This window comes from Coregonus clupeaformis, chromosome 11, assembly GCF_020615455.1.
Source record: "Coregonus clupeaformis isolate EN_2021a chromosome 11, ASM2061545v1, whole genome shotgun sequence".
Taxonomy (NCBI): domain Eukaryota; kingdom Metazoa; phylum Chordata; class Actinopteri; order Salmoniformes; family Salmonidae; genus Coregonus; species Coregonus clupeaformis.
In genome coordinates this window covers 4,699,908-4,726,652 of record NC_059202.1, presented here as the reverse complement: position 1 = coordinate 4,726,652, position 26,745 = coordinate 4,699,908, and the positions used below count along the sequence as shown (strand labels likewise).

The 26,745-nt window shown below is 43.3% G+C and overlaps 1 protein-coding gene across 9 annotated transcripts in view; it reads right to left on the bottom strand.

Annotated features, from left to right (window-relative positions):
- Window positions 1-26,745, bottom strand: part of mical3a (microtubule associated monooxygenase, calponin and LIM domain containing 3a) — a 133,405-nt gene that overhangs the window by 48,303 nt on the left and 58,357 nt on the right. For all 9 annotated transcript variants that reach the window (XM_041890601.2, XM_041890602.2, XM_041890603.2 and 6 more), the window contains exons 4-14: window positions 19,434-19,837; window positions 18,966-19,173; window positions 18,622-18,738; window positions 16,971-17,072; window positions 16,076-16,231; window positions 14,969-15,069; window positions 11,821-12,078; window positions 11,394-11,509; window positions 7,061-7,187; window positions 6,491-6,587; window positions 5,267-5,414 (exon numbers count right to left, since the gene is read on the bottom strand). In XM_041890601.2, the coding sequence (XP_041746535.2) occupies window positions 5,267-5,414; window positions 6,491-6,587; window positions 7,061-7,187; window positions 11,394-11,509; window positions 11,821-12,078; window positions 14,969-15,069; window positions 16,076-16,231; window positions 16,971-17,072; window positions 18,622-18,738; window positions 18,966-19,173; window positions 19,434-19,721 (1,718 nt within the window). In that variant the 5' untranslated portion in view covers window positions 19,722-19,837. The remainder of the gene's footprint in view (window positions 1-5,266; window positions 5,415-6,490; window positions 6,588-7,060; window positions 7,188-11,393; window positions 11,510-11,820; window positions 12,079-14,968; window positions 15,070-16,075; window positions 16,232-16,970; window positions 17,073-18,621; window positions 18,739-18,965; window positions 19,174-19,433; window positions 19,838-26,745) is intronic.

Below are 26,745 nucleotides of genomic sequence, written 5' to 3'. Positions count from 1 at the left end.
CCCCCATCCCTCCAGCTAATTGGGCTACTTTGGCACATTTGTTATTGTCTGAGTGGGGGAAATGCTGTACATTCAGTGGAGTCTACAGTGCCTTGCAAAAGTATTCATCCCCCTTGGCGTTTTTCTTATTTTGTTGCATTACAACCTGTAATTTAAATGGATTTTATTTTAATTTCATGTAATGGACATACACAAAATGGTCCTTTATAGCTCAATTGGTAGAGCATGGCGCTTGTAACACCAGGGTAGTGGGTTCGATCCCCGGGACCACCCATACGTAAAAATGTATGCACGCATGACTGTAAGTCGCTTTGGATAAAAGTGTCTGCTAAATGGCATATTATTATTATTATTACAAAAGTTACACCAATAGTCCAAATTGGTGAAGTGTAATGAAAAAATAACTTATTTCATAAAATTCAAAGAAATAAATAACTGAAAAGTGGTGTGTGCATATGTATTCACCCCCTTTGCTATGAAGCCCCTAAATAAGATCTGGGCAAACAATTACCTTCAGAAGTCACATAATTAGTTAAATAAAGTCCACCTGTGTGCAATCTAAGTGTCAGCTGATCTCAGTATATGTACACCTGTTCTGAAAGGCCCCAGAGTCTGCAACACCACTAAGCAAGGGGCACCACCATGCAAGCAGCACCATGAAGACCAAGGGGCTCTCCAAACAGGTCAGGGACAAAGTTGTGTAGAAGTACAGATCTGGGTTGGGTTATAAAAAAATATCCGAAACTTTGAACATCCCACGGAGCACCATTAAATACATTATAAAAAAATGGAAAGAATATGGCACCACAACAAACCTGCCAAGAGAGGGCCGCCCACCCAAACTCACGGACCAGGCAAGGAGGGCATTAATCAGAGGCAACAAAGAGACCAAAGATAACCCTGAAGGAGCTGCAAAGCTCCACAGCGGAGAATGGACTATCTGTCCATAGGACCACTTTAAGCCGTACACTCCACAGAGCTGGGCTTTACGGAAGAGTGGCCAGAAAAAAGCCATTGCTTAAAGAAAAAAAAAAGAAAACACGTTTGGTGTTCGCCAAAAGGCATGTGAGAGACTCCCCAAACATATAGAAGATACTCTGGTCAGAAGAGAATAAATTGAGCTTTTTGGTCATTAAGGAAAACGCTATGTCTGGCGCAAACCCAACACCTCTCATCACCCCGAGAACACCATCCCCACAGTGAAGCATGGTGGTGGCAGCATCATGATGTGGGGATGTTTTTCATCGGCAGGGACTGGGAAACTGGTCAGAATTGACGGAATGATGGATGGAGCTAAATACAGGGAAATTATTGAGGGAAACCTGTTTCAGTCTTCCAGAGATTTGAGACTGGGACAGAGGTTCACCTTCCAGCAGGACAATGACCATAAGCATACTGCTAAAGCAACACTCGAATGGTTTAAGGGGAAACATTTAAATGTCTTGGAATGGCCTAGTCAAAGCCCAGACCTCAATCCAATTGAGAATCTGTGGTATGACTTAAAGATTGCTGTACACCAGCGGAACCCATCCAACTTGTAGGACCTGGAGCAGTTTTGCCTTGAAGAATGGGCAACAATCCCAGTGGCTAGATGTGCCAAGCTTATAGAGACATACCCCAAGAGACTTGCAGCGGTATTTGCTGCAAAAGATGGATCTACAAAGTATTGACTTTGGGGGGGGGGGTGAATAGTTATGCACGCTGAAGTTCAGTTTTTTTGTCTTGTTTCTTGTTTGTTACACACAAAAAAATATTTTGCATCTTCAAAGTGGTAGGCATGTTGAGTAAATCAAATGATACAAACTGCCAAAAAAACCAGGTTGTAAGGCAACAAAATAGGAAAAATACCAAGGGGGGTGAATACTTTCGCAAGCAACTGTATGTGTTCTGAAAGATGAGACATTGAGGATTATAATAAATACCGCTTTGATGTCATACAAGCAAACCAAACACAAATGAGTCAAAATGTGCACTTCACATTTCCATATTTTAAAACTCATGTCAAATCAAATCAAAATGTATTTGCCACATGCGCCGAATACAGCAGGTGTAGACATTACTGTGAAATGCTTACTTACAAGCCCTTAACCAACAATACCGTTTATTAAAAGAAAAATTTAAAATAGATTGTTAATGTTAATTAAAGAAAAATACAAAATAAAGGCAAATAGCTAAAGAGCAGCAGTAAAATAAAATAACAGTAGGGAGACTATATACAGGGGGTACCGGTACAGAGTCAATGTGCGGGGGCACCGGCTAGTCGAGGTAATTGAGGTCATATGTACATGTGGGTAGAGTTAACGTGACTATGCATAAATAGTAAACAGAGTAGCAGCAGCATAAAAGAGGGGGATGGGGTGGGGGGCAGTGCAAATAGTCTGGGTAGCCATGATTAGCTGTTCAGGAGTCTTATGGCTTGGGGGAAGAAGCTGTTGAGAAGCCTTTTGGACCTAGACTTGGCGCTCCGGTACCACTTGCCGTGCGGTAGCAGAGAGAGCAGTCTATGACTAGGGTGGCTTGAGTCTTTGACAATTTGTAGGACCTTCCTCTGACACCGCCTGGTATAGAGGTCCTGTATGGCAGGAAGCTTGGCCCCAGTGATGTACTGGGATGTACGCATTACCCTCTGTAGTGCCTTGCGGTCAGAGGCCGAGCAGTTGCCATACCAGGCGGTGATGCAACCAGTCAGGATGCTCTCGATGGTGCAGCTGTAGAACTTTTTGAGGATCTGAGGACCCATGCCAAATCTTTTCAGTCTCCTGAGGGGGAATAGGTTTTGTCGTGCCCTCTTCACGACTGTCTTAGTGTGTTTGGACCATGATCGTTTGTTGGTGATGTGGACACCAAGGAACCTGAAGCTCTCACTGTTCAAATAAACCTACCATTAAAATTATAGACTGATCATGTCTTTGTCAGTGGACAAACGTACAAAATCAGCAGGGGATCAAATACTTTTTTCCCTCACTGTAGGTGTTCCTCTTGTCCAGATGGGAAAGGGCAGTGTGGAGTGCAATAGAGATGGCATCATCTGTGGATCTGTTGGAGCGGTATGCAAATTGGAGTGGGTCTAGGGTTTCGGGATAATGGTGTTGATGTGAGCCATGACCAGCCTTTCAAAGCACTTCATGGCTACAGACATGAGTGCTACAGGTCGGTAGTCATTTAGGCAGGTTATCTTAGTGTCCTTGTGCACAGGGACTATGCTGGTCTGCTTGAAACATGTTGGTATTACAGACTCAGTCAGGGACATGTTGAAAATGTCAGTGAAGACACTCGCCAGTTGGTCAGCACATGCTCGGAGTACACGTCCTGGTAATCCGTCTGGCCCTGCGGCCTTGTGAATGTTGACCTGCTTAAAAGTCTTACTCACATCGGCTATGGAGAGCGTGATCACATAGTCATGCGGAACAGCTGGTGCTCTCATGCATGCTTCAGTGTTGCTTGCCTCGAAGCGAGCATAGAAGTGATTTAGCTCGTCTGGTAGGCTTGTGTCACTGGGAAGTACATTTAAAATGCTGATAGAAATTAGGTAGAACGGATTTAAGTTTCCCTGCATTAAAGTCCCCGGCCACTAGGAGCGCTGCCTCTGGATGAGCGTTTTCCTGTTTGCTTATGGCCTTATACAGCTCATTGAGTGCAATCTTAGTGCCAGAATCGGTTTGTGGTGGTAGATAGACAGCTACAATAAATATAGATAAACTCTCTTGGTAAATAGTGTGGTCTACAGCTTATCATGAGATACTCTACCTCAGGCTAGAAAAACCTTGAGACTTCCTTAGTATTAGATTTTGTGCACCAGCTGTTGTTTATAAATATAAACAGACTGCCACCCCTTGTCTTACCGGAGTCAACCGTTCTATCATGCTGATGTAGCGTATAGACCGCTAGATGTATGTTATCCATGTTGTCGTTCAGCCACGACTCAGTGAAACATAAGATGTTACAGTTTTTAATGTCCCATTGGTAGGATAACCTTAGTCTTAGGTCATCCAATTTGTTTTCAAATGATTGAACATTGGCTAATAGGATTGATGGAATAGGTAGTTTACTCGCTTTATTTACATTATGTACACAATAAATTACAAATAACGCGAAAAAACACATAATAGTACAATTGGTTAGAGGGCTGTAAAACGGCAGCCATCTTCTCCGGCGCCATTGAACTATCAGTATTTACATTATCAACATTTATAATCACTATGTTTGATCCACAGTTACAAGGTTGACATGCGTTATACCCTGGGTTGTCCTTTACAGAATGTTTGTCGTATTGTGAAGAAGATTAGACGAGGAACACGCACTTGAATGCACTCATGACTCCATTCTATGCGCACCAAAATTACAATCTGTTTGTCTGAAGAGCCTAACACTGTAAGATCGTATTTTATAACTTAGCTAGCCATGTTGGCAATATAATAAGCTTTCAAATGATGCCCACCTGACCCAGATTGTGATTTATAATGGAACGTTTTTGGATTGTGTAAACAACAGTAATTGTGGGATGGTGGGGACGCAGGGCTGTGTTCCAAACAAAAAACTACAAGAGTGCTTGCTTCAGTTCCTCAATGGCAAAGCTAGGAGAGCAAAAAATTATCATAATTAACCTTACAGTTGAAGGCTCTTTCCTTGAGTGCATTGAAAATACTTAGGAACTGTACACAGTTTGGAGAGGTGTGTGGCCACTTGGAGACACCAGTTAGACCTCTCACTCAAACCCTTGTAATCGTTATTTAATATCTTGCAACTACTCCAAAATCAATGAATATTCTTACGTTACTGAATGTGTCCAGAGTATTTTCAGATTTCGCTATTGACAAATGCTGTAAAAGGACAGTAAATGTAAAATGCACATAAAATCAACAGTGTAATGTTTGGATTCAGTCTTGTGTCAGGTGAACTGTTGTGCCCTAACCTTTGGTCTAATAATTACCCCATAATCTCCAAAGTGTTCTCTTTCAATTGCTACCATAGTCATGCATATACTTTTTATAGTTCTTCAATTTGTCCCTATCCATATAGGCACATTTCCATGAGTCTAAGGGGTTAACCCCTTCATCACTGACAGTAAGGGACATAAGGGACATGATAATGAGAGTATGTAAGGACCAGATGAAGATCCACTGTAATCAATGGTATGTGATGGAGCAATCGTGTTTGCAGGTCCTACTTCATTCCTATGCTTATGATAGTATAGTTCCACTGTAAGCATTTCTACAGGCAAAATAGGGTCAGAAATACAACATCCAGATATGTATATGTGACTCACATGAGGTCAGGTCTGTAACGGTGGATGAGGGCACACAGGGCCATGCCACTCTTCCAGGACATGGTGAGATCGGTCACACTGACTTTTCTGTAGCCCTCCGTCTGCCTCTGACACCAGTTTAGCAGCTTGCTGGAGCGAGCTATGGATTCTGGGAGGGGAAGAGCACATAGTCAGTGAATAGCGGATTTTTAGACCAGTTTTGGTTTTGTCACTGTCAGACTATCCTATGTGGAAGAGCCACAATACATTTTATTGTCAAGTCATAGAGGTGAAGGAAAAGCCCATGAGAGGTAGGGGAATGTCACACTCCCAGAAACATTTCAAATAGTTAGAAATGAACTTTTTAACCTTATGGACGATGCCAGTGACATTCCACCATCCCATTAATGACCAGGTTAGTGAAAATAAATCATATAAAATGAGTCCATCCACATAGCACCATTCCCAAGTCACACATGGTGGTCATTGTCAGTTGCTTGTTTCTACGGTTAAGGACTATTAGGAAGGAACCTTCAGATAAACACCATGCATTTGGACTTCAGTCATTCATGATGTTACCTTGCAGTGCAGCTTACCGATCACTGCACCTGTACACAGCCCATCTGTAATTAGCCCACCCAACTACCTCATCTCCATATTGTTATTTACATTGTTATTTATTTTGCTCATTTGCACCCCAGTATCTCTATTTGCACATCATCTTCTGCACATCTATCACTCCAGTGTTAACACTAAATTATAATTGTAATTATTTTGCACTATGGCCTATTTATTGCCTTACCTCCATAACTTACTACATTTGCACACACTGTATATAGATTTTCTATTGTGTTATTGACTGTACGTTTTGTTTATTCCATATGTAACTCTGTGTTGTTGTTGTTTTTTCCGCACTGCTTTGCTTTATCTTGGCCAGGTCGCAGTTGTAAATGAGAACTTGTTCTCAACTGGCTTACCTGGTTAAATAAAGGTGAAAAAATAAATTAAATAAATGCTTCTCAAGCAGGTAATGGTCTAGGGTGAAAGCAATTCATTGTTACATTTCGGTGATTTTAATAAAGACCAGGTCCCAAAAACAAGACTCTTTAAAAAGCAGACATTCATGAAAATTGTATAAAATGAACTTAACTAAATAACTGAATACATTTGCTCAGAAAAAAATATTATAACTTAATTAATCAGGGGACACATGAATACAAGAACATTCATGTAAACACTACTCACCATTTCGGGTGAGCTTGGGTGTTGACGAGTTGACTACATTCTCCATTTCGATAAGCATTTCCCTGCTTGAATCCCCTGTGTCAATGAGGTGTCGTACCTGACAACAACAGAGTGGGGGGGGAACCAACATAACATTAGCATTTCACATAGGACATCTTCCATAGGTCAAAGCTAGGGCCAGGAGTTTTTACCTGGTCACGTATCTGAACCGGAAAAAACTCTGGTTCTTAGTTATAGCCTAGGCCAGAGTATCACTGGTCAGGTCAGGTGGTCAGGACAAACTCCTGGCCCACCTCAAATGGGATATCATGCACAGATAGCTTAGTCGTTAAGAGCGTTGTGCCAGTAACCGAAAGGTCGCTGGTTCTAATCACCGAGCCGACTAGGTGAAAAATCTGTCGATGTGCCCTTGAGCAAGGCACTTAACCCAAATTGCTCCTGTAAGTCGCTCTGGATAAGAGCGTCTGCTAAATGACTAAAAAATAATAAAGAACAAAACTAAAAAAATATATGGGTACTGTAGTACACCATGCTCCAATCACAGTCATATGTTCTCAGTGTGTACACTACCTGGTTGGGCCTAAGGAAGTGGAGGCTAATATTAGGGTAGCGCGTGGTGGGGTCCACACTGTAGTGACTGAAATTCTTATTGATGTTCTCTGGCGTTGTCTGAGGCAGCAAGCGATATATGCTCTCCCTAAAAAAAGAGGAGGAAACCATGGTAACTGAATTATAGAAGGCACATGAGAGAAGAACAGAGGATTCAACACATTCCATTCAGAGCTCCAGAGGCACTTATCCTATTAGTTGTACATAAATAGAGAAGGGGCTGACACTGGAGCCTAATGCAGACGTTTTTCCTGGTAGAGCACTCAGAGATAACGGAGTGTGAGTGAGATTATATATCTATCTATCTATCTATATCTATGTCTCCTGAGTGGTGCAGTGGTCTAAGGCACTGCATCGCATTGCTAACTGTGCCACTAGAGATCCTGGTTCGAATCCAGGCTCTGTCGCAGCCGGCCGCGACCGGGAGACTCATGGGCGGCGCACAATTGGCCCAGCGTCGTCCAGGGTAGGGGAGGGAATGGCCGGCAGGGATGTAGCTCAGTTGATAGAGCATGGCGTTTGCAACGCCAGGGTTGTGGGTTCGATTACCACGGGGGGCCAGTATAAAAATAAATAAAAAATATTCACTAACTGTAAGTCGCTCTGGATAAGAGCGTCTGCTAAATGACTAAAATGTAAATGTAATATCTATCTATCTATCTATCTATCTATATATATATATACAGTGGGGGGAAAAAATATTTAGTCAGCCACCAATTGTGCAAGTTCTCCCACTTAAAAAGATGAGAGAGGCCTGTAATTTTCATCATAGGTACACGTCAACTATGACAGACAAAATGAGAAAAAAAAATCCAGAAAATCACATTGTAGGATTTTTAATGAATTTATTGGCAAATGATGGTGGAAAATAAGTATTTGGTCAATAACAAAAGTTTCTCAATACTTTGTTATATACCCTTTGTTGGCAATGACACAGGTCAAACGTTTTCTGTAAGTCTTCACAAGGTTTTCACACACTGTTGCTGGTATTTTGGCCCATTCCTCCATGCAGATCTCCTCTAGAGCAGTGATGTTTTGGGGCTGTCGCTGGGCAACACAGACTTTCAACTCCCTCCAAAGATTTTCTATGGGGTTGAGATCTGGAGACTGGCTAGGCCACTCCAGGACCTTGAAATGCTTCTTACGAAGCCACTCCTTCGTTGCCCGGGCGGTGTGTTTGGGATCATTGTCATGCTGAAAGACCCAGCCATGTTTCATCTTCAATGCCCTTGCTGATGGAAGGAGGTTTTCACTCAAAATCTCACGATACATGGCCCCATTCATTCTTTCCTTTACACGGATCAGTCGTCCTGGTCCCTTTGCAGAAAAACAGCCCCAAAGCATGATGTTTCCACCCCCATGCTTCACAGTAGGTATGGTGTTCTTTGGATGCAACTCAGCATTCTTTGTCCTCCAAACACGACGAGTTGAGTTTTTACCAAAAAGTTATATTTTGGTTTCATCTGACCATATGACATTCTCCCAATCCTCTTCTGGATCATCCAAATGCACTTCAGACGGGCCTGGACATGTACTGGCTTAAGCATGGGGGACACGTCTGGCACTGCAGGATTTGAGTCCCTGGCGGCGTAGTGTGTTACTGATGGTAGGCTTTGTTACTTTGGTCCCAGCTCTCTGCAGGTCATTCACTAGGTCCCCCCGTGTGGTTCTGGGATTTTTGCTCACCGTTCTTGTGATCATTTTGACCCCACGGGGTGAGATCTTGCGTGGAGCCCCAGATCGAGGGAGATTATCAGTGGTCTTGTATGTCTTCCATTTCCTAATAATTGCTCCCACAGTTGATTTCTTCAAACCAAGCTGCTTACCTATTGCAGATTCAGGCTTCCCAGCCTGGTGCAGGTCTACAATTTTGTTTTTGGTGTCCTTTGACAGCTCTTTGGTCTTGGCCATTGTGGAGTTTGGAGTGTGACTGTTTGAGGTTGTGGACAGGTGTCTTTTATACTGATAACAAGTTCAAACAGGTGCCATTAATACAGGTAACGAGTGGAGGACAGAGGAGCCTCTTAAAGAAGAAGTTACAGGTCTGTGAGAGCCAGAAATCTTGCTTGTTTGTAGGTGACCAAATACTTATTTTCCACCATAATTTGCAAATAAATTCATTAAAAATCCTACAATGGGATTTTCTGGATTTTTTTTTCTCAATTTGTCTGTCATAGTTGACGTGTACCTATGATGAAAATTACAGGCCTCTCTCATCTTTTTAAGTGGGAGAACTTGCACAATTGGTGGCTGACTAAATACTTTTTTTCCCCACTGTATACACACACACACACACACACACAGTGGGGAGAACAAGTATTTGATACACTGCCGATTTTACAGGTTTTCCTACTTACAAAGCATGTAGAGGTCTGTCATTTTTATCATAGGTACACTTCAACTGTGAGAGATGGAATCTAAAACAAAAATCCAGAAAATCACACTGTATGATTTTTAAGTAATGAATTTGCATGTTATTGCATGACATAAGTATTTGATCACCTACCAACCAGTAAGAATTCCGGCTCTCACAGACCTGTTAGTTTTTCTTTAAGAAGCCCTCCTGTTCTCCACTCATTACCTGTATTAACTGCACCTGTTTGAACTCGTTACCTGTATAAAAGACACCTGTCCACACACTCAATCAAACAGACTCCAACCTCTCCACAATGGCCAAGACCAGAGAGCTGTGTAAGGACATCAGGGATAAAATTGTAGACCTGCACAAGGCTGGGATGGGCTACAGGACAATAGGCAAGCAGATTGGTGAGAAGGCAACAACTGTTGGCGCAATTATTAGAAAATGGAAGAAGTTCAAGATGACAGTCAATCACCCTCGGTCTGGGGCTCCATGCAAGATCTCACCTCATGGGGCATCAATGATCATGAGGAAGGTGAGGGATCAGCCCAGAACTACACGGCAGGACCTGGTCAATGACCTGAAGAGAGCTGGGATCACAGTCTCAAAGAAAACCATTAGTAACACACTACGCCATCATGGATTAAAATCCTGCAGCGCACGCAAGGTCCGCCTGCTCAAGCCAGCGCATGTCCAGGCCCGTCTGAAGTTTGCCAATGACCATCTGGATGATCCAGAGGAGGAATGGGAAAAGGTAATGTGGTCTGATGAGACAAAAATATAGCTTTTTGGTCTAAACTCCACTCGCTGTGTTTGGAGGAAGAAGAAGGATGAGTACAACCCCAAGAACACCATCCCAACCGTGAAGCATGGAGGTGGAAATATCATTCTTTGGGGATGCTTTTCTGCAAAGGGGACAGGACGACTGCACCGTATTGAGGGGAGGATGGATGGGGCCATGTATCGCGAGATCTTGGCAAACAACCTCCTTCCCTCAGTAAGAGCATTGAAGATGGGTCGTGGCTGGGTCTTCCAGCATGACAACGACCCGAAACACACGGCCAGGGCAACTAAGGAGTGGCTCCGTAAGAAGCATCTCAAGGTCCTGGAGTGGCCTAGCCAGTCTCCAGACCTGAACCCAATAGAAAATCTTTGGAGGGAGCTGAAAGTCCGTATTGCCCAGCGACAGCCCCGAAACCTGAAGGATCTGGAGAAGGTCTGTATGGAGGAGTGGGCCAAAATCCCTGCTGCAGTGTGTGCAAACCTGGTCAAGACCTACAAGAAACGTATGATCTCTGTAATTGCAAACAAAGGTTTCTGTACCAAATATTAAGTTCTGCTTTTCTGATGTATCACATACTTATGTCATGCAATAAAATGCAAATTAATTACTTAGAAATCATACAATGTGATTTTCTGGATTTTTGTTTTAGATTCCGTCTCTCACAGTTGAAGTGTACCTATGATAAAAATGACAGACCTCTACATGCTTTGTAAGTAGGAAAACCTGCAAAATCGGCAGTGTATCAAATACTTGTTCTCCCCACTGTGTGTGTATATATATATATATATATATATATATATATATATATATATAGAGAGAGAGAGATAGAGAGAACTCAAGAGATAACGGAGTGTGTGTGAGTGAGATTGTGTATATATATATATATATACACACATAGAGCGAGGGGGAGAGAGAGAGAGCAAGGCAGAGAGAGAGAGGCATTATTTGAAAGGTTATTATATTGCCAACATGGCTAGCTAAGTTATAAAATACGATCTTACAGTGTTAGGCTTTCAAAAGTATATGTGTGTGTGTGTGCGCGCGCATGTATGCGACTGTGAGCATGTGGATTGTGTGTGTACAGTATGTGTGTGCGTGCAAGTATGACGTGGGAGTATAATGTGTGTGTTATGACGTGTCCACTCCCTCACCTCTCAGCCAGCACGTCCAGAGATGTGTTTCCCTGCGCCCAGCTCTTCACCATCCAGCCTGAGTCCATGGCTGCCAGGAAACCCCGGGCTATACCAGTGCCCATGGGCCAGAAGGGCTGGAGAGAGGGACAAATACAGTAACATAGTGAACTCCAAGAAAGCATACAGAGAATAATAAAAAAATCTCTCTCTATATATATATATTACGTTTTATATATAAAATTGTCTGTTTCAAGCAAGCAAACGTCAACACTTAAATCACCCTCTAAATTCACTTACATTTCTCCCACACTCTTGCTCACGCTGATTTTCACTCCCTTTCTTATTTATATAAAATGAGCCAGTCAGACACTATCTTATCCATAGTGACTGAGAGTATACCTTCTAAGTGAGACTGAAACACCCTCCACCCAGTAGCTCCCCTCACCTCCAGTAGACTGTCCCCCACCAGAGACACCAGTAGCTGGCGTCCGTTGCGTTGGCGCACCAGCGCCGCGTTCTCCGAAGCGTACATGCAGGTGAAGTCGAACATGGCCACGTCGGGCTGGCCGTAGTGGTTAATGGCAAAGTCCAGCGTGGGCAGCTGGTGGTTGGTGGAGAAGTCTGCGGCCTCGCGGGCGTAAGATAGCAGGGCTGCCTGGTCCACGTTAGCCCTGGACAGCAGCCTCTCTGTGTCCGCATAATCCTGGAGGAGAGACATAAAGAAGTTAGATGGCTCAGATGACTAGAGGGAGGGAGAGACACTGATAAGAGACTGTGTGGAAAATAGGCTGTCACGCACAGAGAATGGGGGCATGACATCCATGCAGTGGAATTTAGAAAAGGAGATATTTTCCACAGAGGTTAACCTGCACCACCAAAGCAGAACTTTGAAATCCAAATCAAGTCAATAACATTCTAAAGTTATATTGAATTGAATAAATATCCTCTACTGGATCTGTGTCCCTTTACCGGGACGGTTGCTGCTCAATATGCGATATGTGACTAGAATGGTTGTAAACAACGCCAACTTTCCGGGACATACACATCTTATATGGGCAGAAAGCTTAAATTCTTGTTAATCTAACTGTAGTGTCCAATTTACAGTAGCTATTACAGCAAAAAAATACTATGCTATTGTTTGAGGATAGTGCACAACAACAAAAAACTTTTGTCACGGCAACTGGTTTGATACATTCACCTCTGAAGGTAAAACATGTACTTACATTCAGTAATCTTGCTCTGATTTGTCATCCTGAGGGTCCCAGAGATAAAATGTAGCATAGTTTTGTTTGATAAAATACATTTATATATTCAAATGTAGGAACTGGGTTCTACGGTTTGACGCCCTGCTGTCTCTGAAGGTAAAAAATGTACTTACATTCAGTAATCTTGCTCTGATTTGTCATCCTGAGGGTCCCAGAGATAAAATGTAGCATAGTTTTGTTTGATAAAATACATTTTTATATTCAAATGTAGGAACTGGGTTCTACGGTTTGACGCCCTGCTGTCTCCAACTCCTGGAAGACTTGATACAAAATATTGTCTAGTAATGTAATTATTCCTTTAAATAAAAGGGTACGATCCTTAAGAGGTTATTAAAGGCCCATTTAAAATGTCTACAAAAACAAGTATTTTAATTCCCAATATAAAAATCTAAACACCCCCATAGTCTATTATACTTTACTGTCTCTGATACGTAGCATCAAATGAAGGCATGCTTTAAGAGCCACATTATTTTCCTTTGACTTTCCCTGGCTAGGCTGGGCCGGCAGTGGCAGGCTGGCTGACTGGTGAGCTGGATGGGTGGAGGAGAGGTGGAGGGTGGAGCATTTGGAGGATCTGAGAGTGACTTTCTTTTATTCATGGTACTGGTTGGAACAGTGTGGACCCGACCCACCGCTCCCCTGCCTGCCTGCCAACCACCCCTTTCCCAGGGGCAGGACGGAGCACTGAAAAGGGGCTATGGAGTGATTTCCATTTATATAAAAAGGACCTTGCCTGGAAGTAAGTCGTCTTCTAGGAAACGTATCTATGGGCTAGTATACATACTGGTACATCAATCCACTGAAAACTCACTGGCTTGTTATGGGCCTAATCATAGAATTACATATAGAATTCAATAGGATCTCTGTGGGCCTAGCCGTAAAGATTTGTCAATTAACTTTTAAAAAGTATTACCTTTTATTGTGGCATAAACACAACCAGTCATGATGTTTTCATCTGATTGTCAAACAATCACTTCAAAAGGTCTCCTTTACTAGGCTACCCACACATGCTCATCCACTGGCAACATATTTTCAGCCTTCAAACACAGTGGTGAATGGAAACAGAAATCTGTTGGAAACCAAAAAGTGTAATGACATTTGGCGATTGTCATTAGCCAGAATTTATGCGTCCACTGCTGTCCACGCGCGTCTCATCTTTTGCCGCGTTCAGGTGCTAGTCGAAATTCTGAAATTTCTGACATTCTAACTGGCTGTAGTTATACACGTGCCGTGTTCAACCAGTTTCTGAGTTTCCTAGTTCCGACTAACATGTGAACGAGGCATCTGCCTTGGCAAAATGTCATTGTTCTGGTCGAACCACACGGCTATACAACCCGTTTACTACTCCATTCTCTCCTTCTTCATGCCTCTTACATGTGGTAAGTTCAGGTAGTCCCTCCCTGTTTCAGTCCATGTTCTTCCCTTTGGTGCCTAATGAATACAACCCAGCACTGGACCCACAGAGCCTGTTCAGCCCGTCAACCTCCTACTGTACTGGCCTGAAGACTGCTGATCAAAACTCACATTCGGTGCCAATCCAATTATCAAATTACTGGAATGCCTTCATAACGAGAGCTTGATTGGGTTTGCAAAATATTACCAAACCCTTTATTCCCCTCCACAAGGCTTTCATCTCAAAGTGAGATGGAAATACAGTGGCAACTTTTATTGGAGCATGAAAGCCGAACTTCTAAAAGAGGTCCTAATGTCCTAAAAGCTTGCGACTGCCCACTCTAGTCAAAGGAAACAGCAGTGTTATGAAGTGAAGTGTGGGGACACAAACTCTCATTAAGTGTGGTTGAGCTGGCAGTTTGTTCCTGGCACAGTTTTGGCTTGGTCTGGCCATTAGGCAGGGACCAGGCACACAGAGATGTAAAGTGAGTGAGTGAATGAGTGAGTGATTGACTGAGTGAGTGATTGACTGAGTGAGTGAAAGAGGGAGTGTGAACGTGTTTAACTATACCTGTGGGGAATAGACATCCCCAAAAGAAGAGTAAACAAACAATAATTTGACCAACTGGGGACATTTTGTTGGTCCCCACAAGGTCAAATGCTATTTCTAGGGGGTTTAGGGTTAAGGTTAGAATTAGTGTTAAGGATTATAATTAGGTTTAGGGTTAGGGTTAGGAGCTAAGGTTAGTTTTAGTGTTAGGGAAAATAGGATTTTGAATGGGACTGAATTGTGTCACCCTACAAGGTTAGTTGTACAAGACTGTGTGTGTGTGTGTGTGTGTACATGTATAGTATGTGTATGCATGCATGTGTACGAGAGAGACATCTCCAGACGTATCTCTCTCACCGTCTGCGATCGACCCTTTGATCACTCACATGCAGAATGACTCCCTTCTCCAGCAGGCTCTGTTTTTTGGCAGTCATGACAAAGTAGTGCGTGTCATCCTTGTAGTAGACAATGTTTTCCAGGTCAACTCCTATCAAATCAATAGAAAGACAGTTTTGTTATTTACTTTTGGTAAACCAAATGTCTTTTCTATGGCTGCTCCATTGACAGTCTCTCTGGTTGTCTTCGCTAGAGGAATGGTGGACAATGAAACCCGAATACCCGACCCGGGACACGAGTGGGTCCGGCTCCAAAATTCTAACTTTTCCCTCCAGGTCCAGGTCGGGTCCTGTTTGATTGTCATCGGATCTCAGGTCTATGTAACTACAGCTGATAAACAAGTGGACTCGAATGGACCCGACCACGCCTCTGCATAGCCTATAGCATTTTTATTTTATGCTACAAAGGTGAATTTATTGACTTAAAGAAGGCCTAGCCAACATATAAAAACCTATTCGTTAACCAAACTGTTTATCAACCAACTTGGCTGATAAACAGTTTGTCACTCGGGTCCAATTGGGTCCGGTCTAGACCTAGGTCTGGTTGTCGTCGGGTCCTTGCGAGTTCAGGTCTGATTGCAAAACGTGAAAGCATTTAAATCGTTTAGGTCTGGTTGTCGTCGGGTCCGGGTTTGACTGTCTTCAGGTCTGGATCCAACTTTTTGGAGATCACACGACCAAGAAGACAAAACTTGCGGCAAATATAGACGGCGCCATCTCTGCACCGATCTCTCATGTTATGGCAAGGGATCAAACTGTTTAATTGACAAATGTGAACAGATTCAAGCTTCGTCTTTGCTTGTTTACATTTTCTCTAACCCATGGATAAACCATGCAGATAGGAACTGACAGGCTCTTAGAAAATACATGGGCATAAAACTTTCTGTTCCTAGGTTTATCTATGTATGTATTAATCAGCTATTTACATTTCTAGCGTATCACCTAATCCATACACTCTTAATCTATAACAATCTGTAAAATGTTACTTAAAGCCTACAGTTATAATACTTAATAACTTGTTATAAGTACCTATGAGCCTTTATAATATCTTATAACGAGGGTTATTACATGTTGTCTCCCTATGGAGCAATAACTGACCCGTGGCTTCCCGGAGGTCCTGGAAGAACTTCTGATTGAAGATGAAGGCCACTCCGCTGATCTCCTCCACCTTGGCCTCGGCTGTGGTGTTCCTGTTGATGAAGTTGGCTGTGATGGCGATGGCTAGCTTGCCCCGGAACTCCTTCCTCCTGAACCCTGTAGGGGAGAGGAGAGAGGGAGGAAGGATGTGACACGTTAGGCTGGGGTCAAGGGTCATTATGCAGACAGTGAATGAGTCAGCATTCTTTGAGAGAACAAACCAGCCAGGTTAACAGTTGCCTTGTATTACAAACTCACGTTTGTAAAAGAGAAAAAAACAACAGGAGAAAAAAAGGTTGCGCCTGTTAGGCTTTGATGCACACTATCATTTTCAGACGATCAATATATCCGCAATAACTTTTTTATCGTCTCATGTAAAATTGCAGGCTGAGAACGAACATTGTTTGCAGTGACTACTGGCTAGGCCCGAGGGAAACTGCTTCCCCTTCCCTCTAGTGACCCTCTAAAGTAGTTTCAGCAGGCAGCAGTAGATAGGAGATGGTTCACAGCAGTCCACACACTACAGAGCTCCTAGAGTTGCTTGTGAGGGCTGTTAGCTCATACAGGAAAGCCAATTCACCAATTCCTGCTCCGCTCCAGAGAGAGGCCACAGAGGAGTGCTCTCTAAAGATGGATGGAGTGAAGAAGGTCACAACATGTGCACAACAAAGCAACAGGAAAAGTGGAGAGGGAGAGAGAGAGAAGGGATAGGGGGAGAAAGAGAAAGAGAAAGAGCGAGAGAGAAAAAGAGGGGTCGGACTCATAAACGAACCACAGCTGTGTTTTTGAGGGCTTCAGTTCTCATAGTGTTTTACACAACAAATTTTCGAACATCTGTTGCTTTGTTGCTTTTTACCTGCCAGCGTGTTTCTCCTCCCATCTGCCCCGATGACGACATCAAACTCCAACTCGTTGACTGGGTGTGTCCTGGGGAGGACCTCAGCCCTCCACCCTATCCCTGCAAAAACACAACACGGGAAAATACATAAGACGTGTAACTTTGTTTTATTTAGCATACAATTTGACTTTCCTTCACTGACAACCAGAGCATATGAGCGGAGTGGTGCGGTGAGAATCTCAGCTCCTCGCTCACAGAGCTGTTCACCCCTCCACTCCCCCCGCTCAAAGCCACATCAGGCCAGTCCGCTCATTATCGCTCAGCGCTCAACGCAGTTTGCATCGCGCTCCACTCAAATCGCCCCCCGCTCACTCCAAAAAAGGAACAAAATCTGCATGTATTTCACTTTTAGCTTAAACCACAGCCTTACTTTATCTCCCCGAATTTGTTGCATACAGACTCATCTCGGATTATCCATTCTGTCTTGAAACGGGGATCTAACACTGACGCTAAAATGAGATGTTAATCAGTATAGTATATTCCATAGCGAATTGACACGTTGTTTGCCAATGTTTCTGCAAAAGCAGCGATGCCCATTGGAAGTGCAGCGTGAGTGTAATCGGTGAGCAGGGATTTGATTTTTGTGACAGCAGGGAGGATCATCCCCAGGTTCCCCAGCTCCTTCTGCATTTTGTCTGTGAGATCTGCTAGTGGTGTCAGCACACTGACAAGGTGCGTCAGCTGCCGTACTTGAGTCAGGGTGATGTTAGCAACATTAGACTTGAGTTTGTTTTGCCATAACGGGTATTTTTGGAACAACCGGATGAACGACTGAATCATCCGCAGCTGGCTGCTCCATCGAATGGCGCAGGCATTTATGGGGCGGACACCTAATTGGTCGGTTTCCTCTGTGCTCTTGCGTACACTTTTCACCAGGTGCCCAACTTTCACTAACAGCCTATTAATGTTGTCGTGCTCGTTAAAGGCGTTTTTGATCGCCAGCTGAAGCATGTGAATGGGGCATCTCAGATGTAAATTTTTCTTGGGGGGTGTAGCCCGATTGAGCTGCGCTGGCGAAGTGTTGCATCCCTTCGCGTTCTCCTTTACTCAGCGGTTCATAGCCCATGAAAATAATTTCAAAAAATGCTACATCCAGCTCTCTTTTTCTCTCCCTTGTTATGGTTGGGCCTTTGCGTGCAGTGAATACACTTTTGAATTCCTCAACCCTTTTCTCTTGTTGCTGCTGCTGCTCCTCTCGCTCTATAAAATACAAATTCATGGACGACAAATTAAATTAAACAGATGGATTCTGGGTCAGGCTTGAGCATGCTTCAGACTCGTGGTGTGAGCGAGCGAAATTGGAGCGGGACATAGGGCGACGCTCCGTCCTTTTAAAAATGCCGCTCTGCGCTCTGTTCAAAATCCGTCCGCTCACGCTCCACGCTCGCTCCCGCTCCACGCTCGCTCCCGCTTCACTCCGCTCATATGCTCTGCTGACAACCATGGGGGATATTTTCCAATAGAGAGCTCTCAGTTAGCACTGTTGCATACAGTAACAGTTCAGTAACATATAGCACTTCCTTATTTCCCTAATGTCTGGCTATAGAGAAGTCATGTCTTGTGACGGTCCTTAATGCAGTCATGTGACAGGGGTCTATAGAGGTCTTACTCTCGTTCTCCTGGTCCTCGGGGGGCTCGATGAGACCCTTGAACTCCACGTTAACGTGGATCTCAATGCCCAGTAGCAGGGCCACCTTAAGCAGCATCAGCTGGAGCTGACGGATACCTGCACAGAGTCAGACAGATTAGAGGAGAATATCAAGCAAGAAAAATGTATTAGCTTCAACAACCGAAAAGACTGCAATGTCACAGCTGAGCTATGGTCCTGGCAAGCACCAGAAGTCTTCTCTTAATAGATAACAATAGATCACAAAGCAAAACGTGAAAGCATTTAAACCGTTTTATAAAAGATAGAGAGTAGGAGATAAGAGTAGGCTAGTCTTTTCCACTTACTGATATGGTCGATGGCTCCGGCGCAGAACTTTCCATAGAACTTCTTTGCCCCGAGGCCTCTGAGGTCCTGGATGGTGAAGGGCCACAGGTGCAGCACGTTGTTCCTGGAGAAGGCATCCCTCTTCTCCAGCAGCACCACCTTGGCCCCCAGGAAGCCCAGCTCGATGGCCGTCCGCAGGCCACATGGTCCTGCCCCGATGATCAAACACTGTGGAGGGGTAAACATACTGTATCTCATATACAAGAGTTGGCTGATATTACAATATTAAGTTAAAATTGCCGATATACTGTTTATCGCAAAATATAATTTATTCGCAATATATGGTTTATTCCAATATTTAACAAGGGAAAATAAACAACATGAAAATGTGGATATCGCCCTACCCTATTATATACAGAGCAATTTTCTCTGAGGTACTTTGAACAAGGATATGAGACAAATAAAGGCCAGGTTACATCATCACATACCTTAGAGTTGGTACATGCACGTCCCTTCTTGTACTCCTTCTGGCCGGCCCGCTTATCTAGCTTAGCCCAGAGTGCCTTGGCCTTCCAGTAGTTGAGCCTGGACTTGAGCTTGTGGTAGAAGACCCGGTACTCGCAGGGCTTGAGCTCTAGATGGTCACAGAGCTCCTGGAAGGCCTTGAGCGTGCCCTTACAGGTGGAGGCCTGGACGAAGCGGTCAAACAAGATGTGGGCCGGGTTCACCCTCTCCCCTGTGGTGGTGAAGCCTCCCAGGTCCCCCATGGTCCCCATGGACCCCCCCCCCAGTCGGAGGCCTCTGGGGGCCTCTGGTCAGGACCCAGTCCCTGGCTCTAGCACACACTCCGCTCAGGTGAAGCCTTTAGCTCCCTGCCTCAGGCATCCTCATTCTGTCAGGGAGAGAGAGGAGAAGCACAGTGAGTACTGAGATGAGAATGTCTGCATATTTCATAAGTTCATCATGACACATTACCGAGTTTGATTTGGAACTTCCTTGAATGATCTTCCTTAAAAAAACTTGTTAGAAAGACCTCTGGTTACAGTGTAGACCAGTGACGTGTAGTCAGGGTAGGCAGTGCTTACCCTGTAATAATCTAATTAAAAAAAGCCGTTATGAAAAGCCAAATCTAAAAATGCAATTATATAAAAATAAAAAAAATGGGTTATCTAATGTTTTTTTCTGAATGATTCTGGTGGCTGTTATGCTCAAAATCTCAACATTTTCTAAAACTGCATCAAAACCTCAGGAATACAAGGCTATTCATTACTTTCTTTCCATCCATTCGAATCCATTCAAATCCTTGACGTGCGCGGCCTTCCTGACTCCAGTCACTGTAATGGACAGGGTCAGCATAGGCATCGCTGCCTTGCCTAGCTTGAAGTAGCTTGATTTTATATTTTGTGCCTGCGTATTTCCTAAACATGTTGTGTGTTGGTAATGTCTGGTAAGGTGTGCACAAGTTGACATGTCTACATAATTTGGTGCTCGCATCCCTAAACAAAGCTAGATTGCTAGCAAAAACAACTTGACATATAGACACTACTTCTATACTGCACCTCAAACAACTTTCCAAGTTGGAATAATCATGGAGGTTTCGAAGAGTGGAACGTCAACTATAATGAAAGTTATGACCAGATAAGGGCAGCATACAGCATGTGACTTTATTCATGACAGGCAAGGCAAGCACCATCGCGAACAGTGAGCACTGGACTGTCCACTTGTCGGAAACGTCAATACCAATTAAAACTTTTTACCCAGACTTTTACACATCTTGGACATTTACTTTGTGGACATAATGGGAATGGGGCTTCTCCGCCACTCAATGCGGGCCCAAGCCTTGGCTTCTACAAGATGGATGCGACTAACTACACTAACCATTTTACGTGCTGGCTGCCCTTCTGTGCGCATGCAGAATAAAATAATTGACATGGGGTTCTGCAGTGACTTCTACAACGCTGTCACCAAGAGGTTCACCAGACGAATGCTTAATTTACAAGTAAAGGTAGGCCTAAATGCCTTTTTCTTTGTTAGGCTACTGTCTAATTATTAGAATAGACAATATCCCTTTGAATAAGGGAAGGACAGTACAAAGGTAGGCCTAAATGCATTTTACTTTGCAATTTGCGGGTTAGGCGGCTATTGTTGAATCATGAGAATAGACATCCCTTTGAATGCATTTGATGAGACACTTGACGTTTTGAGCTGCATTTTTCTGTAATTTCGATTGTTGATATGTGCATTTTGTTAGAACCTTATTTATTATATATGTGTGTGTAATAATATCTCACATAATATTATTATGTGTGTATGTGTGTTTGTGCGCATTGGAAGAATTGTAAATCCATTGTGAAAGGCTATGGAGTTTGCATTGCAAATTATTCAGATGAAATGTGTCCATATATTGGTCTTTAATGCCACACCTATCAGTTGTAACTGTGGATGCTACATCGGTGTCTGGCTGAGCTGAGTTGAGCAGTGTGTCATTTGGTCTCTTGTGTATCTCGGCTACATCGGTATTTACATTTGGTGAAAATGTTTGTACATTTCTGTTAATAGCCTATGTCACTCTGGTTGTTGGAGCTATCTGTTTTATGGTAAACTTGGGCTTCATCAAGGTTTATTTGTGAGTAAGTCTGGCTTTGATAATAGCCAGTGCTTACCCAGCCACAGACCTCACCACACGTTACTGGAGTAGCCTATACTTTATGTTGTTCTATTAACAGTCTTGAAGAAGTGATCCAACAGGATCTAATGGGATATCATGTCCACCGCATCAAAAACAGGAAATTCATAGAAGATAAGCCAAATAAGCTATAAATTCCAGAACATCAAGCACAACAAAATATCCATGTGCTAATTGTATATGCAATTCAATTTTATTTATGAATCCATATCGCATAAGGACCCCCACTTCCATGTTTCCACTCCCCCTAAATACCTCAAAGAGCTCCTTGACAAGGCTGTCTGCACCTGCAGCTGTGGGTTCAGTCTTTGTGGGTTCACCTGCTGCTGGTGTAGACTAGCCACCTTGCCTTCCCTTGCCTTTCATCACAAGCATCAGTTGTGACTGCTGTGGTCAACTACAAGACTCTTTGACATAAATCCAATGTTTGTAAGGAGGTAGCCTACCTAGCCAGCCAACTAAAGACTGGTTACTTCAGGTCTTAGATATTTGCTGACTGTGTTTGCTGACTGGTAAGGGCTTCTGCAGCCACACAACCTTATCGTTATCTAGGAACGAGGCCACCGCCACTGGAGACAGGAAGTCCACTGAACAGACAAGCCAAGCAGGAAAAGAAACAGGGGCATGAGTGAGCACGGTACTCTCAGTAGTACACTCCAGACTCAGACTCTAGTCCAGCAGGAAGTCTTTCTTTCATCCCAAAACACTTTAATCCAAAAGTACAATCCCCATTCATTCAGGTTGTGGTGGTTTAATGGCATCAAGTCAGCAGCACTAGAACTACTACTGGCAAGGTCTGTTGTTTTAGGTTTTAGGTCTCAACAGCATCAATATTCCCTGTTGTGTTCACCAGCTTAAACATGCAGTGTGGTTTGAAGTGTGTTCCAGCCCTTTCACCTCAGGGGAGAGTTCCCTCATGCTTTTTGGTGTCAGGTCTGGAATGTCTGTCCACTCTCTCCAAGATTGGATTAAAGCACAGAAGGTGCCCTTTACAAACAGCCATATTTCATTATTTCAATGCCGTGCACAGATATGCAACGATGAAGAGAAAGCATGAGACAACGTAATCAGGTCAGCGGTGAATGACAGGCAACAGCCTCTGTACTGTAATGTACTGTGTTTGATCCAACCATTTTGCTGAGCAATGGGGATATTGTGATACGCCTGGTTTGCATAAATTCCCTGAAGCAACAGGGAAGAAAGCTGACGTCCCTGGGTATAAGTAGGAGCAGGGTTCACAATATGTTCACAGATAGTGCTTCAGTAGGCAGTAGGATAGATCCCATTTCAGAAGAATCTGACCACTGGACAACTAATACATTTCTCCTCTCCTGAATGGCAAATTGCATTGTGAAGGGCACAGTAAGAGTTTTATGTCTCAGTTCAAACTAATAGTCGACTATTATACAAGGTTGTGATAGTTGCGCATTAAGAGTGATACACACTTCACATAGGCCTACACTACCGTTCAAAAGTTTGGGGTCACTTATAAATGTCTGTTTTTGAAAGAAAAGCAATTTTTTTGTCCATTAAAATAACATCAAATTGATCAGAAATACAATGTAGACATTGTTAATGTTGTAAATGGCTATTGTAGCTGGAAACGGCTACTTTTTAATGGAATATCTACATGGGCATACAGAGGCCCATTATCAGCAACCATCAGTCCTGTGTTCCAATGGCACGTTGTGTCTGCTAATCCAAGTTTATCATTTTAAAAGGCTAATTGATCATTAGAAAACCCTTTTGCAATTATGTTAGCACAGCTGAAAACTGTTGTGCTGATTAAATAAGCAATAAAACTGGCCTTCTTGAGACTAGTTGAGTATCTGGAGCATCAGCAATTGTGGGTTCGATTACAGGCTCAAAATGGCCAGAAACAAATAACTTTCTTCTGAAACTCGTCAGTCTATTCTTGTTCTGAGAAATTAAGGCTATTCCATGCGAGAAATTGCCAAGAAACTGAAGATCTCGTACAACGCTGTGTACTACTCCCTTCACAGAACAGTGCAAACTGGCTCTAACCAGAATAGAAAGAGGAGTGAGAGGCCCCGGTGCACAACTGAGCAAGAGGACAAATACATTAGTGTATGGTTTGAGAAACAGACGCCTCACAGGTCCTCAACTGGCAGCTTCATTAAATAGTACCCGCAAAACACCAGTCTCAACATCAACAGTGAAGAGGCGACTCCGGGATGCTGACCTTCTAGACAGAGTTGCAAAGAAAAAGCCATATCTCAGACTGGCCAATAAAAAGAAAAGATGAAGATGGGCAGTCTGAGATACAGCTTTTTCTTTGCAACTCTGCCTGGAAGGTCAGCATGGGTGGACAGAGAAACACTGGACACTGACCTAGAACCTGTAAGTGTCAAACTGTGACAAATTCATCAGAATAAGGCTAGCCCATATAATTCCAGAATTCAAACCTTTTCAACAATAATATGAACTGCCATTGTTCATTTTTTAACAGATCTAGAGTAAAGTTCTGCATCGGGTCAAATATACGCGTTTTCCTGCAGTTTACCTGCAAAAAAAATCAGCTGGGGGGTTGGAATGAAAACTTTATTTCAACCCGCAGGTCAGCTCACGGTTCAACACAATTATATTGAGTGTCGGAAATCAAGATCATAATTTTTACGAATCCAGGAGCTTGTTGTGTTGCTAATTCCATTCTGTGAGCAGTGAGGCAGACATGTAGGCTACCAGCCACGCATGCAGTGGATCAGGGAACTGTCCATTATTTGTGTGGTGCTGAAACGTATGTTTCATCCGCACGTGAAAATACGTTGCCAAGTGTAGTTTCCCTGGCTAGCCTAGCACATGTGAAAAGGGCTAACGTAGGCCTAACCGGATAAATAAAAAGAAAGGTTATGAAATACACAATCGTGGAAACAGGTGCTGCGTGAGTGAAATCCCCGGTTTGGTTTGGAAGGATTTTGGAGTCATTGTAGACAACAACCCAGTAGATGGATACACAATCTGCAAAATGTGCAAGCAGGTATGTTTACGATAGGGTAATTCAGTTTATTATCATCAGTTAATTATTCAGGCTTTCGTTCATTTGGACCATACGCAGAGCAGGCCATATCAAGTGTAAAATCGGTGCAGCAGGTAAAAAAAACTGAACAAAAATATAAACGCAACATGCAACAATTTCAACAATTTTACTGAGTTACAGTTCATATAAGGCCATAATTCATTAGGCCGTAATCTATGGATGTCACATGACTGGGCAGGGGAACAGCCATGGATGGGACTGGGAGGGCATAGGCCCACCCACTGGGGAGCCAGGCCCAGCCAATCAGAATGAGTTTTTCCCCACAAAAGGGCTTTATTACAGACAGAAATACTACTCAGTTTCATCAGCTGTCCGGGTGGCTGGTCTCAGACGATCCCACAGGTGAAAAAGCCGGATGTGGAGGTCCTGGGCTGGAGTGGTTACACGCCATCTGCGGTTGTGAGGTCAGTTGGAAGTACTGTCAAGTTCTCTAAAACAACGTTGGAGGTGGCTTATGGTAGAGAAATGAACATTACATTATCTGGCAACAGCTCTGGTGGACATTCCTGCAGTCAGCATGCCAATTGCACGCTTCCTCAACATTTGAGAAATCTGTGGCATTGTGTTGTGTGACAAAACTGCACATTTTAGAGTGGCCTTTTATTGTCCCCAGCACAAGGTGCACCTGTGTAATGATCATGCTGTTTAATCAGCTTCTTGATATGCCACACTTGTCAGGTGGATGGATTATCTTGGCAAAGGAGAAACGCTCACTAACATGGATGTAAACAAATTTGTGCACAAAATTTGAGAGACATTTTCTGTGCGTATGCAACATTTCTGGGATCTTTTATTTCAGTTAATGAAACATGGGACCAACACTTTACATGTTGCGTTTATATTTCTGTTACTCCTCACCGCTGTCAAAACAACTCTCAGCTCTGGAAGTGCAGCGCCAGCAGAGGTGGCCTCTCCACAATGGCCCCCATATCCCTTTCCTGGACACCACCACCTACATGTTTCCACTCTCCCTAAATCCCTCAAAGGGCTCCTTGAGGCTGTGGGTTCAGTCTGTGTGGGTTCACCAGCTGGTGTACACTAGCCACCTGCACAGGTGAACTGCTTCAGTTCCTCCCTGTACCTTGGATAACCTCTGAAATACACCAGCAGCAGACAGGAATATACTAGAGTAACTATGAACCAGGCAGTATCTATTACTGGGATTCTCTGTTCATACAAGGTGTATGTTTCCTCACACTGAAAGTAGTGGAACTTCAAACACCTCTGAAGTTACAGTCGTCAACTTCCAAAATGACATTTCTGTGTGCCCTGACTGCCCTATATGGTCTATGGGTGGTTCTCATCTAAGAACAGTGGGTCAGAATGAGATTTTAAAGGGACATTTCTAAACATTTCAACTTCATATTCATCATCTCCAGCGCCACCCCAACATCAACATATGTGAAAATGGCACGTTTCTATGTTTTGTAGTAAAAAACATAAAAGAAGATAAGTGTTTCCAATGACATCATCGGTGTGCATCATGTGATTTTACCAATTATTAGTAGGCATTGGCTACTAATTGGTTGATGATGGAAACACTTGTCTTCCTCTATCTTTTTTACTACAAAACATAGAAACACGCCATTTTCACATATGTTGATGTTGGGGTGGTGCTGGAGATGATGAATATGACGTTGAAAATTTGTGTTAAGCAGCACAGGACCGGGGAGGAGAGAACATTCCCTCTAGCTACTGAAACACTTTTGAGGCCAAGGATAACCAGAAACGCAGAGAAGATATTTCCCAGACTCCATGTGGACAGCGTATAATAATATAATAATAATAATAATAATAATAATAATAATAAGCCATTTAGCAGACGCTTTTATCCAAAGCAACTTAGTCATGCGTGCATACATTTTTGTGTATGGGTGGTCCCGGGGATCGAACCCACTACCCTGGCGTTACAAGCACCGTGCTCTACCAGCTGAGCTACAGAGGACTCAGTTTCCTTTTGCAGGACAATATCACCCTTTTGAGACTGACTGGAATTGAGCAGATCCTGAAAGTTGTTTTAAGAAGTTCTCTCTGTGGTCATTTCCACACTGACTCA